Raw genomic sequence first — 15,155 nt, 5'->3', positions numbered from 1 at the left:
AGTGAACATTTGTAACTCAAATCTTTGCTTCTGGGGGTCCCTGGAACAAATGTTTTGAGATGGGGTCGGCGGCCAAATACAGATCATTTTGGGGGTCCTTGACATGAAAAGGTTTGAGAACCACTGTTTTTTATACAACCTCACACTACAGCACAGCAGTAGTGAAGTGATGACAGTTACATGCACAGAGTCACTGATTCATGCAGGTCATTGCACACAGACGTAACGTTGTCGCCCCAGATAAGACACTCTTGCCCCGCTGTTTGTCTTATAAGCCAGTGGTTCTCATACTTTTCTGGATCAGGACCCACTTGGAAAATCTCTAAAGTGTTCGCGGCCCACCCATCTGACCGCTTAACACTACTCATTTGTCTAAGTTGTAAAGAAAATAATTTCCATGACATTCTTTTTAACATAAATATATTTTTATGTTTTGCTATTATCTTTATAAAAATCTTAGTGTTTTTTCAATTAGTTGGGGGGCCCACTTGAAATATGCTCATCATGGCCCACCAGTGGGCCTCGGCCCACAGGTTGAGAGAATCACCGCTCCCGCTTAAATTGAATTAAATCCTACCTCGCAGTTTCACAGTGCTCCAGGTGGGGGCTCTGTAATTAACGTTGCGAGCCTGTCCTGTGCTGACCCCACAGCCTCCTCACAATGAGCCAAACCTTCCGAACCGGAGTAATTAGTGGGTTGATTGGCGCTATCACTGACATTTGACTCTGATAGGATTACAGCACCATCAGGGACACAACAGAGGAGCAGACTGTATTACTGTTATCTAAAATGAATGAATAAACGTGTTTATTCTGTCCTTGTCCTCCTGTGAATCTTGAGCAAAGATATTTCTTTTAAGGGGGAGTGAGTCATATTGTAAGGAGAGGAAAACAACAGGCTGTTTGGTTGGAGTGGTGTTAAAGCACCACTTCAGATTTTTTCAACCTATCTTCGTATAATTGGTCCTCATGCACATTGGTGCAACAACAGTGGTTCTCAAACTTCTTCATGTCATGGACCCCCAAAATGATATGTATTTGGCTGTGGCTGGCTTATATACCAGCACGCTAACTTTCCAAGAAAAGAAAGGCTGTATAGTTTCTATTGGTTTGGACTCTCCATCAATAATGCCAATGTTACACAGGTTTCTAAACTGTCCATAGCCCACCAATGAGACGCAGTGGTAATGCCATACTTCATCATACTAGAGTGTCACACAAAAGTAGCCGATCTACATCGTGACGCGTTGTGAGCTTTTAGATCTGCTATTTTTGCTTTTTTTTTGTGAAGAAAATCAATACATTAGTGTGTCTGTGGGTTTTATAAATACCGACGCAATGAAAAGTATTAATAAGAGCTTGTGACTAAATAATAACCAAATTGGATCCATTGCAACAGAGGTTCTTTTTTTTTTCTCTTCCATTTCCTGAAAAGTAACCACTTTGGACATACAGGGTTTCCACCCCACAGCCACAATATTTCGTTTAGTTCAGTTTATTTCGATCCACATCTACAGTATCACAAAACACAATCTGGGAACCCAGCGCCAAATGAAAAGGAAAAACAGCGCCCTCTGCTGTTTTTTACTATCTCACTTGGCTCTGGGAGGAAGTCGACGTAGCACACGTACGCAAGGAAACCGGGGTTTTGGTCTGCCTTCAGCCTTTCACTTCCGGTGGTGCGACTATGTTTTCATTCCCACAAACAATATTTCTACACGGAACACTAACACCACTTCTCCCAGAGAACATGGATCGTTTTGGTTATAAGCCCACTTGTTTCTATGATGAAAGAGCAAGTTAAAATGTGAATATCTTTCCGTGGTTTTGTCTGCTCCGAGGACGCTATTGTTAAATGAGTTTCGGTTTGTTTCTAGTGGGGAAGGATCGGCAGACACGTAAATTCCGCCCACTACATTTGATTGGGTAAAGCTCGGCCTGCTTCCTGATCTGAAGGCACGCCCACTTGTAGGCCAGTGCGTACGCGATATGACGAACCCCCCCGACAGATTCAAACGCAGAGCAGAATCTGTTCTTGAGAGATTACACAAAACATATCACACTGTAATCCAATAATGCTGGTTGATCGAACAGGCATAGGCTGAAGCTCAAAGCTTATTTATGCCTATCCTTCATACCTGTTGATTTAAGTTAGTTACATCATTTATAAAGTTCATATTGAATTAACAGTCAAAATATGTTGTAATTACATTCAAGACTACTTACGTTGTTCGTAGTAATCGAACTCTCAAAAATATTCAATATTTACATTCATGTCTTCATACTTAAACACACTATTACACACAGATATATACCCGAATGTGTGCATATACCCATATACACACATTCTTATATACATACCGTTATATGCTAACGCCAACACTACCACATCACACCATACCCCTCAATCCATCAATTCCCCAGCTATTACATAATATCAACAAGTTGTACCGAGCAGGCAACACTCCCTAATACTTATATATTATCATATATATACAATTATATATGTTACAGGGTGAATGGAGAACCAGGGTGATTGAAGAAGGCTCGCTCGTTTTTACCACCCACCCAGCAATTCTGTAGAAGCAACACTAGACACTAGAGGGAGCCACAAGCCAGGCTTGTGCACAAGCATATATGGCCGCTACCACACACACACACACAGTCACACACACACACGCGCGTGCGCGCACGCACACGCGCACATGCTTTCAATGGACTGTTAAGATACTTTTATTGTGTTCTGCTGGCTTTTGTTTTAGTTTCTCCCTGACACACACACACACACACACACACACACACACACACACACACACACACACACACACACACACACACACACACACACACACACACACACACACACACACACACACACACACACACACACAGTGATCCATGAAAAGAACTATTCTGTCCCTATCGGTTTACAAATCAAACGGCGCTGAGTCGACTAGTGGAGCGTCGGCCGGTCACCGCGGGCACTCGCGCCTGGAGGCGCGAGGGCGCGCTTCCTCGGCCTCAAGCTCCACTAAGTCGGCGCGCCGTGCGTGTGAACGCGTGTTCAGCGTTCCCCTCATAGATATTATGGTTCCCCTATAGCTATGTGGGGGGGAACAACAAAAGACAGGTCTCCGTCGGCGCATCAAAGCCCCGCCTCTCCGCGCTCTCCTTCTCCTCCTCCTCCTCGGAGGAGAAGGAGAGAAGGAGAGGACGGGACGGTTTAAAACGCGAGGAGGAGGAGGAGGAGGCTCCTCTTCCTCGCGAGCCTCGCGTAATAACCCCCCGCATCGCAGCGCCGTCCTCCTCCTCCTCCTCACGAGCCTCGCTAATAAACCCTGTCTCGAAAAGCCCCGCATCGCCCCGAAGCCCCGTGCCTAAAAACAAGCGCTCTGTCTTCAATCACCCTGGCTCTCCAAACACCCTGTGACATATATATATATATATATATATATATATATATATATATATATATATATATATATATATATATATATATATATATATATATATATATATATATATATATATATATATATATACATATAAGTAGAATCAGTTATACACTAATTGTATACACCTTATACAATTAGTGTAATTATGTACTGTATAATATTTATATGTTCCATAAATCCCTTAATCATCATGCCTATATTTCTCCAAAAGAATCTGCTTGAATTATTTTTTTATTTGTATTATATTTTTACATTGCTGGACAGCCAGAGACATATTAGTGTCTCTGCTGCACAAACACGCACAAACATGTAAACACACACACACACACACACACACACACACACACACACACACACACACACACACACACACACACACACACACACACACACACACACACACACACACACACACACACACACACACACACACACACACACACACACACACACACACACACACACACACACACACACACACACACACAGAGAACAGACAGACAACTGTGGAGTTAATGAGCTGCTCTTTGTAAATTACCAATTACCAGACGGTAGATTAAAATCAATAGTCACATAATAGGAGCTAATCCTCCGAACATTCTCGCATCATTTGATTTGATTTCATTGATCATTTCATCATTGATTTTGATTTCTATACCTCTATTCCTAGTACAAGCCTGTGGCGTTTGCCGTGCGCTGCAACTTCTCCTACACGCCGGCAGACGATGACAACGTGCCCGTACCAGGCCATGCTGTTACTTTTGAGACGAGTGACTTCCTACATGTCAAAGAGGTGAGGAATTGACCAATGTCGATTTTGACAGCAAGTTTTCATTTAGTTTTAGTCATAGTCTTTTGAATAAAATTTCATTTAGTTTTAGTAATATTTTAGTCATCCGAAGTGTTTTAAGTGACTAAATCTACAGTAGCCGATCTACAAGCTCACAATGCGTCGCAGCGCGATGCGTTGTGAGCTTGTAGATCTGCTATTTTCAGGGCACAACACCCGAGCGCAACCAAACATAAAAAGACTTGTCTTAGTTCTACTGGATCTCCACTAGCACTTGTCCCTCCCTTACATTTTAGTCTAGTTTTTATTTGTTGACGGAATTGTCAATATATGTAGTCTTAGTTTTAGTCATCATAGCTTAGTTTTTATTTATGTTTTTGTCAGTGAAAAAAGGTAGTCGATGAACATTTTTCGTCATAAATGGTAAATGGTGCATTTATATAGGGTTAGGGTTAGGGTTAGGGTTAGGGTTAGGGTTATCGCTTTTATCCAAAGCGATTTACATATTGTGCATTACATTCACCCATTCACACACACATTCATACACCGATGGCGGAGGAAACCATGCAAGGCACCAACCTGCTCATCGGGAGCAATTTGGGGTTCAGCGTCTTGCTCAAGGACACTTCGACACTAACTCTGGGGGAGCCCGGGAGCCCGGGAGCCCATCCGGCCACAGTGGGCCACTCTACACCTGAGCCACTGCCGCCCAAGTTTTATAGTTTTAGTCGACGAAATTAACACTGGAATAGACAGACAATTGTCATCGGATTAGCTTCACACAGATGACTTAATTTTAGCAGATGAGACCCACTGCTTTATCATGCGGGGGGGGGGGGGGGCTTGTCCATGGTTCTCCTTTTGATTGTTACAGAACAGAACAGAACAGGTTCAAATGTTACAATAACAATTGTAATAATTGTGCCCTGCAGAAATTTAACAATGAGTGGTGGATTGGACGACCGGTAAAGGAGGATGGCGTGGTGGGTTTTATCCCAAGTCCAGTCAACCTGGAGACCATCCTCATCAGAAGAGAAGTCCAGGCTAGGAAAGCTGCCAAGGCCTTAGCCAAGTATGTATTCTGATGTTTTCCTATTTGCAACGAAAGACACATAACTACAGTTTCTGGGTATATTACATGTGTGACAACTCTCCCAGTAATAAGCAGAGAGCTATGGTCAAAATACACACAAATGTTCCTTGCCACCAATGTTCCTGCATGGAAAAAGGAATAATATTGACTCAACTTTGTGTGTTGTTGCTCATCAGGGTTTCCCTTATCTTTAACATGTGACCTGTTGTGAGCTTGCAAATCAGCTGTTTTCAAATGTTTTGCACAACACCATTGTGCGACAAAGTAATATATGTGTGTATAAAAACGAGCTTCTCGATTATTCGATTAATCGATTAGATAATCGCTAAGAAGATAGTTGCAGCCCTACTGAGGACACAAGTTTTTTTTTTCTTCTTACCATTCCAGCAAAGCAGCAGCAGCTAAAGAGGCTCAAGACACAAAGAAATATACCCCTCCTTCACAAGGTCAGTTCACCCTTTACAGAAGAAGCAAGTTTCACTGGCAATAATGCGGTATGTTTTGGCTCATGGTGTGTTATTATTATGTAACTCTGCACTCCCTGCCCATAACAGCTCAACAGCAAGTGAAAAGGAAACCGGTAAGTGAATGAATGTTTATAGCTCTGTATGGTTAATATAAAACCAAATGATTCTTTAGTGTAAACACTGTTAAGTCAAACTGATCTATATACTGTAGCTGTCAGATTTGTCTTTACATTAATACTTTAGGAAAACTCATCTGAAATATACTGCTTACTGCACCACCAGATCTGAGGTTCTGAAAAGTCATTCTCTTTTTGTGGGGGGTGTAGGGGGAAACGATCGCTATGTATGACGTAGTGCCTACCATGCGCCCTGTGCTGCTAATGGGACCATCGCTGAAGGGCTTAGAGGTATGTAAATACAAGATCTGCAGAATCACCGACATTTCCTGGTCTTCCAGGGACCGAACATGTGAACATATGCTGCACACAACATATCAACATGTATAGCACTGTATACAGACTGACCAATCAATTCTCTTCCGATTACTGTGTACCTTGATGCGCAGGTCATGGCAAAATCATTTGGCTTTCCCTGTTTTTTTAGGTATTTGATGTGAGGTATAGATTATCATCAGAGGGAGTGAGTTATCTGTGACTATTTCTTTAGCTGTGAGCTGTTGGCTGTAATCAAGGCCATCATTGTGCTTTTGTTCACAACAGAGTTTTAAAGAAGCGCTAATACTTTGTACTTGTTGTAGCCTAGCCTAGTACAGTTAGGATTAGGGTTAGTTGTTAATATTTCTTGTGGACCTTACACTGACAGATCACATCTAGAATTTCCAGAAATATATCAGCCTCTTTTAATACTAAGGTTTAGCATTTAGTGCTAGTAAGTACATTTTTTTTAAACAAATAAATAACAGTAATTTAGTCATTTAGAACATTGGATTGGTATTCATTATTCAACTCTGTGATTTTGTCCAATTGCAGGTTACAGATATGATGCAAAAAGCTCTATTTGACTTTTTAAAACATAGGTTTGAAGGCAGGTGAGTTCCAATTTATGTATTTTCCGCCCCTTATTGGCACTGTAAATAAGTTAAATGAATAAATACATAAATAATTCATGACAAATAGAGAGTGTGACTTTCTGTTTGGTCTTTTTTCTCTCCTTTCAGAATTACAATCACTCGGGTGATGGCAGACATCTCTCTGGCTAAGCGGTCCATACTCAACAACCCTGGCAAAAAGGCCTTAATGGACCGCTCTAACACTCGCTCCAATCTAGGTAAATACTGTAGCATTTTGATTTTGTTTAGTCATAGTCTTTTGAATAAATGTAATTTAGTTTTAGTCATATTTTAGTCATCTGAAAAGTTTTTGTTTTATTCGACTAAATATCATAAGATTTTAGTTTAATAAATCTACAGTTGATTTTGTCGACAAAAATGTATTTTGGCAGGCCTTCATGATGTCGTATTGGCAGATTTTACACTTGGTTGCATGCTGAAAATAGCCGATCTACAAGAGCGTTGTGAGCTTGTAGATCTGCTATTTTCAGAGTGCAACACCCGAGCACAACCAAACATAAAACATAACATTTTAATATTTTATTAAGTATTCAGTTTTACCACGGTCAGGGCAATTAAGATCGTGTCAATGACGGAGCAACATTCCAATTGACTTTTTAACCACATGAACCATAGCTAGCATCCCTATTCTGGGTATGTCATAATACGTGAACATTCTGTGAAAATACGTGAATATTCTGTCAGAATTGGCAAACATTCTGCAAAATCAGGCAAACATTAACATTTGGCAAAAATAGCAGATGTACAAGCTCACAAAGTGTCACTAATTATGCAACATATTGTGAGCTTGTAGATCAGCTATTTTTGTTTAGGGTTTAAAGGGGTATTTCAACTTTTAATTCCACCCATTATTCCTTGTTATAACTAGTGTGCTCATTCTAACTGATGCACAATACTAATTACAGTTCACTGTATGCACCACAACCAAAATTAATTCAAGGCACCAGATAGAAAATAGGATGTCATTTGAGACATAGCCTTGTTTTACTGTCAGCGTAAAGATTTTATGATAATTTAGGATGTAAAGCATCAATTCTCTCTGACCCAGTGAGAATTTAGGCTATTCTAAGCTCCCCTTTTTGTAAAAGAGGAAAGATAAGATTTACTTATCTTTCTCTACTCTGTCTCTCTCATTGCTCTCTGACTCCAGATGCTGCGGGTATGTATGAAAAAACAACAAAATAAGCTAGCTTGATAGTTCATCTGTGTTTGAGTGCTCCACTGTCCTCTTAACACATACTTATGTCAACAGCCACTGTGTTTGCCACTGTGTAGCTGTAGGCCTTGACTTATATTATATTCATACGCATCTAATTTGTTATATATTTTTTCATGATCAAGTCGCTCAAATAATAGTTCCATTGAAAACACAAAAAAACAACTATGTGGATCTGATCAGTACTCAGTAACGATCTGCGTTAATTTATGCATTTGTAATTCAGAGAGTTGCCGAACCGACGGATCCATTTGGTTACATTTGTACACTCACACAGTTAAATTAACACTTACTGTGCCCATCTCTGTATGTGTGTTTTAGTATGTAGATGTGCTGAGTGGGATATAACTAGGGCAGGGCAATATGACTTAAAATCAATGTCACAATTATTTCAAACTTTAGCAGATGAGATATATATCTCATCTGCTAAAGATATATTTAGCAGATATATATATATATATATATATATATATATATATATATATATATATATATATATATATATATATATATATTAAAAAAAACTTGCTACCCGATTAACCTACATGAGCAAGATCAAGTTGGTTATTAGTTCTAAATATTGATCAAACTAATCAATTGAATTGATTATAAAAAAAAAGAAAAAGAAAAACTATATACTAAAATAATGTATTTCAAAATATATTTTCGAAAGTCACATTATGACATGTTGTGAGCCTGTAGACTGGCTATTTGTGTGTGACACCTTTGTACAACGAAGTATAAAATAGGGCTTATTCAGACAAATCAAATTAATCTTAATTCATTGTTAGGGTTGAATCGCTGATATGCTTTTTTTTATTAGAAAGAACGTGCCTCAAGATTATTTGATTAATTGAAAATACAAACAATAGAATAATCGCTAAGAAAAAAAAACTATACTTGCTCTCATGAGTGTAGAATATCCTGCTTCTGCACTTGTGTTGTCTGCTTTCAAGAAACTGTTACGGATAGATTTTATTTTGTATGCTTTATGAGCTCGGCTGTCTTTTCTCCACAAGAAATGTTAGGTGTCTCCTATTATTATGTCAAGGTATCATTGTCAATTCGTCATGTGTTTTGTTCATTTCACAGCTCTGGCACTGCTGTCATAAAGTATATGAAACCTTGATGTAAAATGGTCTATTCAGGGCAGTGCTTCTCAAAATGGGGTCTGGGTTCTTTGGGGGGGGGGTTCCAGGGGATCCCCAGCAAAATGTGTTTATCAACCAGTTAAAATCAGTTTAATTGGTTGGATGAAATTGGTATCCCGACCTTAAAATGTATTTTCTGTTTATTAAAGAGCTGGAGAGACCGGGAGACCCCTGTTACTGAACAAACACTCTATGGCAATGATTGCTGTCATAATATAGAGTTATTTAACGCTTATTCTAACAACAACAACAACATCACTTACCACACCTTTTAAACAAGTAAGATAAGATTGATAGGTGACCCAGTTTGTTGCTCGTTTGTAACTCTTCCGTCATCCCTCTCCACTCTGGGCTCAATGCAGCCCAGATTCAGGGGGAGGTGGAGCGTATCTTTGAGCTGGCCCGCAGCCTTCAGCTGGTGGTCCTGGATGCAGACACAGTCAACCACCCCATGCAGATCGCCAAGACCTCACTGGCCCCCATTCTTGTCTATGTAAAGATCTCCCAACCTAAGGTAAGCTCTTTTAGAGCTTAGAGCATTGGAATTCACAGTGGAGGCCGCCGGGGGGTGGGCAGTTAGACAGGGGAGGTGGAAATAATGACAAAAAAGTTAAAGTGAAAGATAGTAGAGTAGAGTGGAGATACTATATATGGAGAGGACATGATTTATGTGATTTTTTTCCCTTTACACGGTTGAAAGATACAATAAAATATATCACACCGGCCAATGTGATGTACTAGAGGTCCATCTAGAGTTCAGGCCGCTACGTGGCTCTCACACCTACGTCGCACCGCCGATCCGACTAATATGTCTGAGTCATGGTGTGGGCTTTGTCAGAGGACCCGTTGTACCTGTCGGTCTGTGTGCCTTTTGTGCCCATATATGGAGCTGACTGATTTGTTTCCGCCTAATGCCATGGCGACACATCGAGGTTAGACAACACACTCCATATTTGGGCGTAGCTGCATTGGGAACTCCTTATATGGTTATGGCTAAGTCATAGTGACATGAGCGTGGCGTCAGAAGTTCGCCGGCCGGCCGGCTCGCCTGTCCTCCCCTCCCTTAAGCCAATTTTAATATAGGATTGTACAGCTCTAGTCCCGACCTTTTCAACTGAAGTCAGGATTCACTTCTATTCCATGGAGAGAACACGTGTTCCTGATACGTGACATTCTCAGTAAGCAGTATGAAGGCAAGCTTCAAGTCATACTTGCAGTAAGAATGAAGTGGTAGACATGTGGTTTGCTGTGCTCTGTAGATCTGTCATCCTAACTACCGGGATGTCAACAGTTGCCAGCACCACAAGAACCCTAGTGTCCCTATTTGGGGCACGTCATAATTGGTGAACATTCGGGAAAAAATAGGCAAACATTCTGTGGAAACAGCAGATAGTCTCAAAATATGCCACGTGGCGAGCTTGTAGATTAGAAGAGATTTAGTGTAGAGGGGGAAAAAAGGGGTGGTAAATAAAGTGGTTAGAATCATCTTCCCTTTCTCTTCTCCCCTGTTTTCTTTAACTTTGTTTTTTATCCTTTGTGCATTTCCACTGTAGGTGTTAACCAGACTGATAAAGACAAGAGGGAAGTCACAGACCAAACATCTCAATGTCCAGCTGGTAGCAGCAGACAAACTGGCCCAATGTAGTACGGTGAGTGCCATCTAGTGGCCATGGTGGTGGCCACAGGTTTACAGGTGTAAATCAGTGTGTTAAAATAGTTTTCGTGCAAGCTCCATCATTTCCTTGTTTTACACAAGGCTATAATGAAGAAGGTAAAGTCGGCATATGGGCCGGGCAGATGCCATTTGCGCCCATGGGAGACAAAACTGGAACCGGAAGTTCGGTGAAATACATTGGAGTCTATGGCAGCCGGCTGGACCAGCTTGTGAACAGACACTATTTCTGAACGATTGCGTCATTTGTCAGTTAAATCTGTTCAGAAATATAAAAGAAGACATATCACAGGTTTTTTTCCAATCATTTGTTTTTCGATTTGCACACTGTATTAATTGTATTGAGGCATCTAAACAGCGGCATGTATCGTTTCTGGCTCAGCAGTATCGCGAGATTTGGTTGTCAGGCGGTGAATGATTAGCCTCGATCTCCAGGCTTTTATTGCTTAGTTTTGGTAAAAAAAAAAAGCCTGGCCCAACTATAGCCTGTACTGGGTATGAGGAAGTGTTTCATTTCCCAACCAACCAGAGTGCAGTGGGCGTCGCTCGTAATGTTGTGTTAACGGGGCGGGGGTTGACGGACAGATCGGTGAACCAATGGGATCAGGCGCCGTCTCTCGCCGGCTCTATACACACGCCCCTTTATACACGAAATCAGGAGGGTTGCAGCAGGCTAGTGAATGATGGACAGTCTTGTGATACTTTGTCACATTCAGAAACTTACTTTTTGCTCTTTAGATAGCTCAATAAATGTATACAGTGTACACATTGAAAAGCAACACAGCAGAAAACAATGTGTGATATGTCTTCTTTTATTGTCCTGGGCCGAGTATTTTACAAGGTCGCAGTCGTTCAGAAATAGTGTTTGTTCTAAGCTGGTCCACCTGGCCCTCATTGACTCCAATGTATTCCACGGCTGCAGTTTAGCTCCCAGGAGATGGAAATGACATAAATGTCCATACCTTCTTTTTATATACCATGGTTTTCCAGGAAAGAAAGAAAAAAAGGGTGGGGTGGCAAAGAGAGAGCAAGGTGAAAAATCTAAATCCGAGATATCTACATATCACATAGCATAATACGCAGAAAGTATGGACATGAGGTTAGACATAAGGTGCAAAAGAGTGGCAACACATTGGTAGGTCCACATAGCAGCAGGTATGTACATGAGGTTAGACATAAGGTGCAAAAGGTAGGGTTGGGTGGGACAACGGCCACATGGTCCACATAAGAAGGTAGCTGCATAAGGCAAAAAGTCATTCTTTTGGAATTATAGACAGGGGTAAAGGTTTTTCCAAACTGGGCCCCACCCTCTCCATCACCTACTTTGTCCTTTCTTTTTCATTTAGATGACCTTATTTCCGTACATCTCCTTATCTGCATCTCCCCCGGGGACATGATCACAGACTTGCTCAATCTTGTAATCAGGGTAACAGTTATTTTTGGAGTCCTTCCCTCCCCTCCGTAGCTAGAATCCGACAAGGGGTGGTGGGTGGGCGTACGGAAAAGAATGTGGTGACATAAATCAGTGGTTCACCTTCCATCAACCCAAATAACCACCTCTGTAAACTCCCCCCTAAATCCTTGCCACCGCCTTCCTTTTTCGGTAGGAGAGTTTTGATGTCATCCTGGACGAGAACCAGCTGACTGACGCCTGTGAGCACCTTGCTGACTTTCTGGAGTCTTACTGGAGAGCCACTCACCCTCCAGAGATGGAGCCGGGCAACCCACTGGTGGCTCGGCTGGTAGAGAACACGCTGCCCACGCCCCCGGCGGCCAGAAAGGTACAGTCACTGGCCGGTGGAGGGAGAATGGATGTTGACACAGGAATGGAAATGAATGATATGCACAAGAGATACACACATGTGAATGCTTTATTTCAATCCACCCATTAAGTTATTCAGCATAATGTTCAAATAGTACAGATATTTTAAGGACACAGACAGAGATGTAGAAATACAATGACAGACATGGAGGTCTGACACACAAACACTAGAAACCACTAGTACTAGCACTGAATCATGGAGAATAGCTGATATCCATCGATACTCTCCGAATGTGTGATAAACATGGCAACAGTTGTTGGAGATACATTTTATTGACATTTATGAAATGATTGATATTTTCTTTGCAACGTAATATATGTATATATACATTGTCCCCACAGGTGTTGTATGGTTTTCATCTTTTCATGTGACTGTGATATGTACTGTATATTTCTTTCATTACATTTCTTTTCATCCAACACCACTTGGGAAATGTGCAGAAATGAGATAGTTCTACCTCTGGTGAGTGAGATGCCACCATGAAGCAGTAGTATAGCTAAATCACCCTCAGTCCACTGCCACAGTCTAGAGGAGTTACAGTAGTCGCTAGTGTGTGTGTGTGTGTGTGTGTGTGTGTGTGTGTGTGTGTGTGTGTGTGTGTGTGTGTGTGTGTGTGTGTGTGTGTGTGTGTGTGTGTGTGTGTGTGTGTGTAGGACAGTCAGACGTGTGACATCACTAGTGTGACTTTAGTCTGTGTCTCTGTGAGTGAGTGAATGCACAGGGCTGTGTGTTGGCTGAAGCAGTGCACGATGTGTATACCGGTGTGAGCATTCCCTTGAAATGATCACTTTTTGTGCAGGAGGAGCAGAAAAGCAAGAAGTCATCAGCGACCAAGAGGAAAGGGTCGTGTGAGAACCACTTGGACCAGGATGCCACCTCAGCTCTGGCCCAGGGGCAGGGGGCAGAGGTGGGCCACCGAGAAGAGGATGAGAGGCCCCTGATGACCGAACCAAAGAGACCCCAGCACCACCAACACCACCACCACCACCATAGGACAGAACACCACAACCACACCCAGCACAGCCAGCCGCAAGCGGTCGCTGACAGCCCCACTGGTGGACCCCCCCTCTGCAGTGGCAACAGTGGATACCCCCCTGAGGCGAGGGACGATGAGGCAGAGGACTTGGAAGAGGAGGACGTGCTTCGCTACAATCACAGGCCCATGCCGCCTCAGCGGTACCATGAACACCATCATCACAACAGCAACCACCAACACCATCGTCATCATCACCACCATCAGCAACAACAACAACATAATCAACCACAACATCATAATCAACAACAACAACAACAACAACAACAACAACAACACAAGAACAGCCAGCCCCACCCCGGGCAGAACTATGAGCTGGAGCACAACGAGCACAACCGGCAGCGCAGACACCACCAGCACATGCCACAACAACGCCATGCTGTCCACACTCACCACAACTACCATCACCACCATGGCAGGGACCATAACAGAGACGGAGACAGAAACAGAGACAAATATCGGGACAGAGATCGGGAAGGAAAGCATGGAGAGGGGAGACAATGGCACAGGGACACATATATACACCAGTGACTGCTTGTGTTCTGCATTTTGGTTCTATGCTGCTCTGAGGCATCATTTATACGTTGTCGTGGGACCCTTTTGACAAGCATCGCTCGATGAAAAAAAAAAAAATCACCTGAGAATGTGGCACGCGGAAGGCTTGTGCGACAAAGTCTAAATTAGCCTCAACTGTATTGCACTGATGGATAAAGGCAGGGTGTCTTGTCTTTGTACACACATTTCAACCCCGGTCATCTCATTCATTCTGATCCTTCCCTCTCAGTCATGGGCACACTCTAACACTGGTTCCTGACAGGCAGCGAGTGAGGGCACTGGCGACGGAAATTGTGCACAAAACTGCTGAAATGTAGTGTTGCCTGTCATAACGAGACTAGCCAGAACCAATCAAATTAACTAGGGGCTTAAATTACTCCTCAGTCAATAAGAGGACAGGAATATCCCCTCTGCATCAAGCTACAGCTTGATGTATCTACAGTATACTACCACACACACACACACACACACACACACACACACACACACACACACACACACACACACACACACACACACACACACACACACACACACACACACACACACACACACACACACACACACACACACACACACACACACACACACACACACACACACACACACACACACACACACACACACAGGTCTCCTTTATATTTCCTCCATGCACAAACACACATGCATAGTCATTACACAGGTCTCCCTTAAATATGTGACATAGCTCCTTCCTTCACTAAAAATAATCAAATGAGGGTCTCTAACTTTCACTATAGAGTAAGCTTGAATTTCCCTTAAAGGAGTAGTTCACCCAAAACAAATCTTAGT

At 42.2% G+C, this 15,155-nt stretch overlaps 1 protein-coding gene across 1 annotated transcript in view; it reads left to right on the top strand.

Annotated features, from left to right (window-relative positions):
* Positions 1-14,321, top strand: part of cacnb2b (calcium channel, voltage-dependent, beta 2b) — a gene marked incomplete at both ends in the record, with an annotated part of 38,889 nt that extends 24,568 nt beyond the window's left edge. The window contains 11 exons of the mRNA XM_080439739.1: positions 4,126-4,248; positions 5,178-5,317; positions 5,726-5,784; positions 5,893-5,918; positions 6,132-6,212; positions 6,795-6,853; positions 6,983-7,101; positions 9,625-9,776; positions 10,816-10,911; positions 12,542-12,715; positions 13,557-14,321. Coding sequence (XP_080295865.1) covers positions 4,126-4,248; positions 5,178-5,317; positions 5,726-5,784; positions 5,893-5,918; positions 6,132-6,212; positions 6,795-6,853; positions 6,983-7,101; positions 9,625-9,776; positions 10,816-10,911; positions 12,542-12,715; positions 13,557-14,321 — 1,794 coding nt within the window. The remainder of the gene's footprint in view (positions 1-4,125; positions 4,249-5,177; positions 5,318-5,725; positions 5,785-5,892; positions 5,919-6,131; positions 6,213-6,794; positions 6,854-6,982; positions 7,102-9,624; positions 9,777-10,815; positions 10,912-12,541; positions 12,716-13,556) is intronic.
* Between the last annotated feature and the right edge of the window lie 834 nt (positions 14,322-15,155).

This window comes from Gymnoscopelus braueri (genome assembly GCF_963280865.1).
Source record: "Gymnoscopelus braueri genome assembly, chromosome: 10".
Classification (NCBI taxonomy): Eukaryota; Metazoa; Chordata; class Actinopteri; order Myctophiformes; family Myctophidae; genus Gymnoscopelus; species Gymnoscopelus braueri.
The sequence above is the reverse complement of the archived record's forward strand: the minus strand, read 5'-3'. Positions and strand labels throughout refer to the sequence as shown.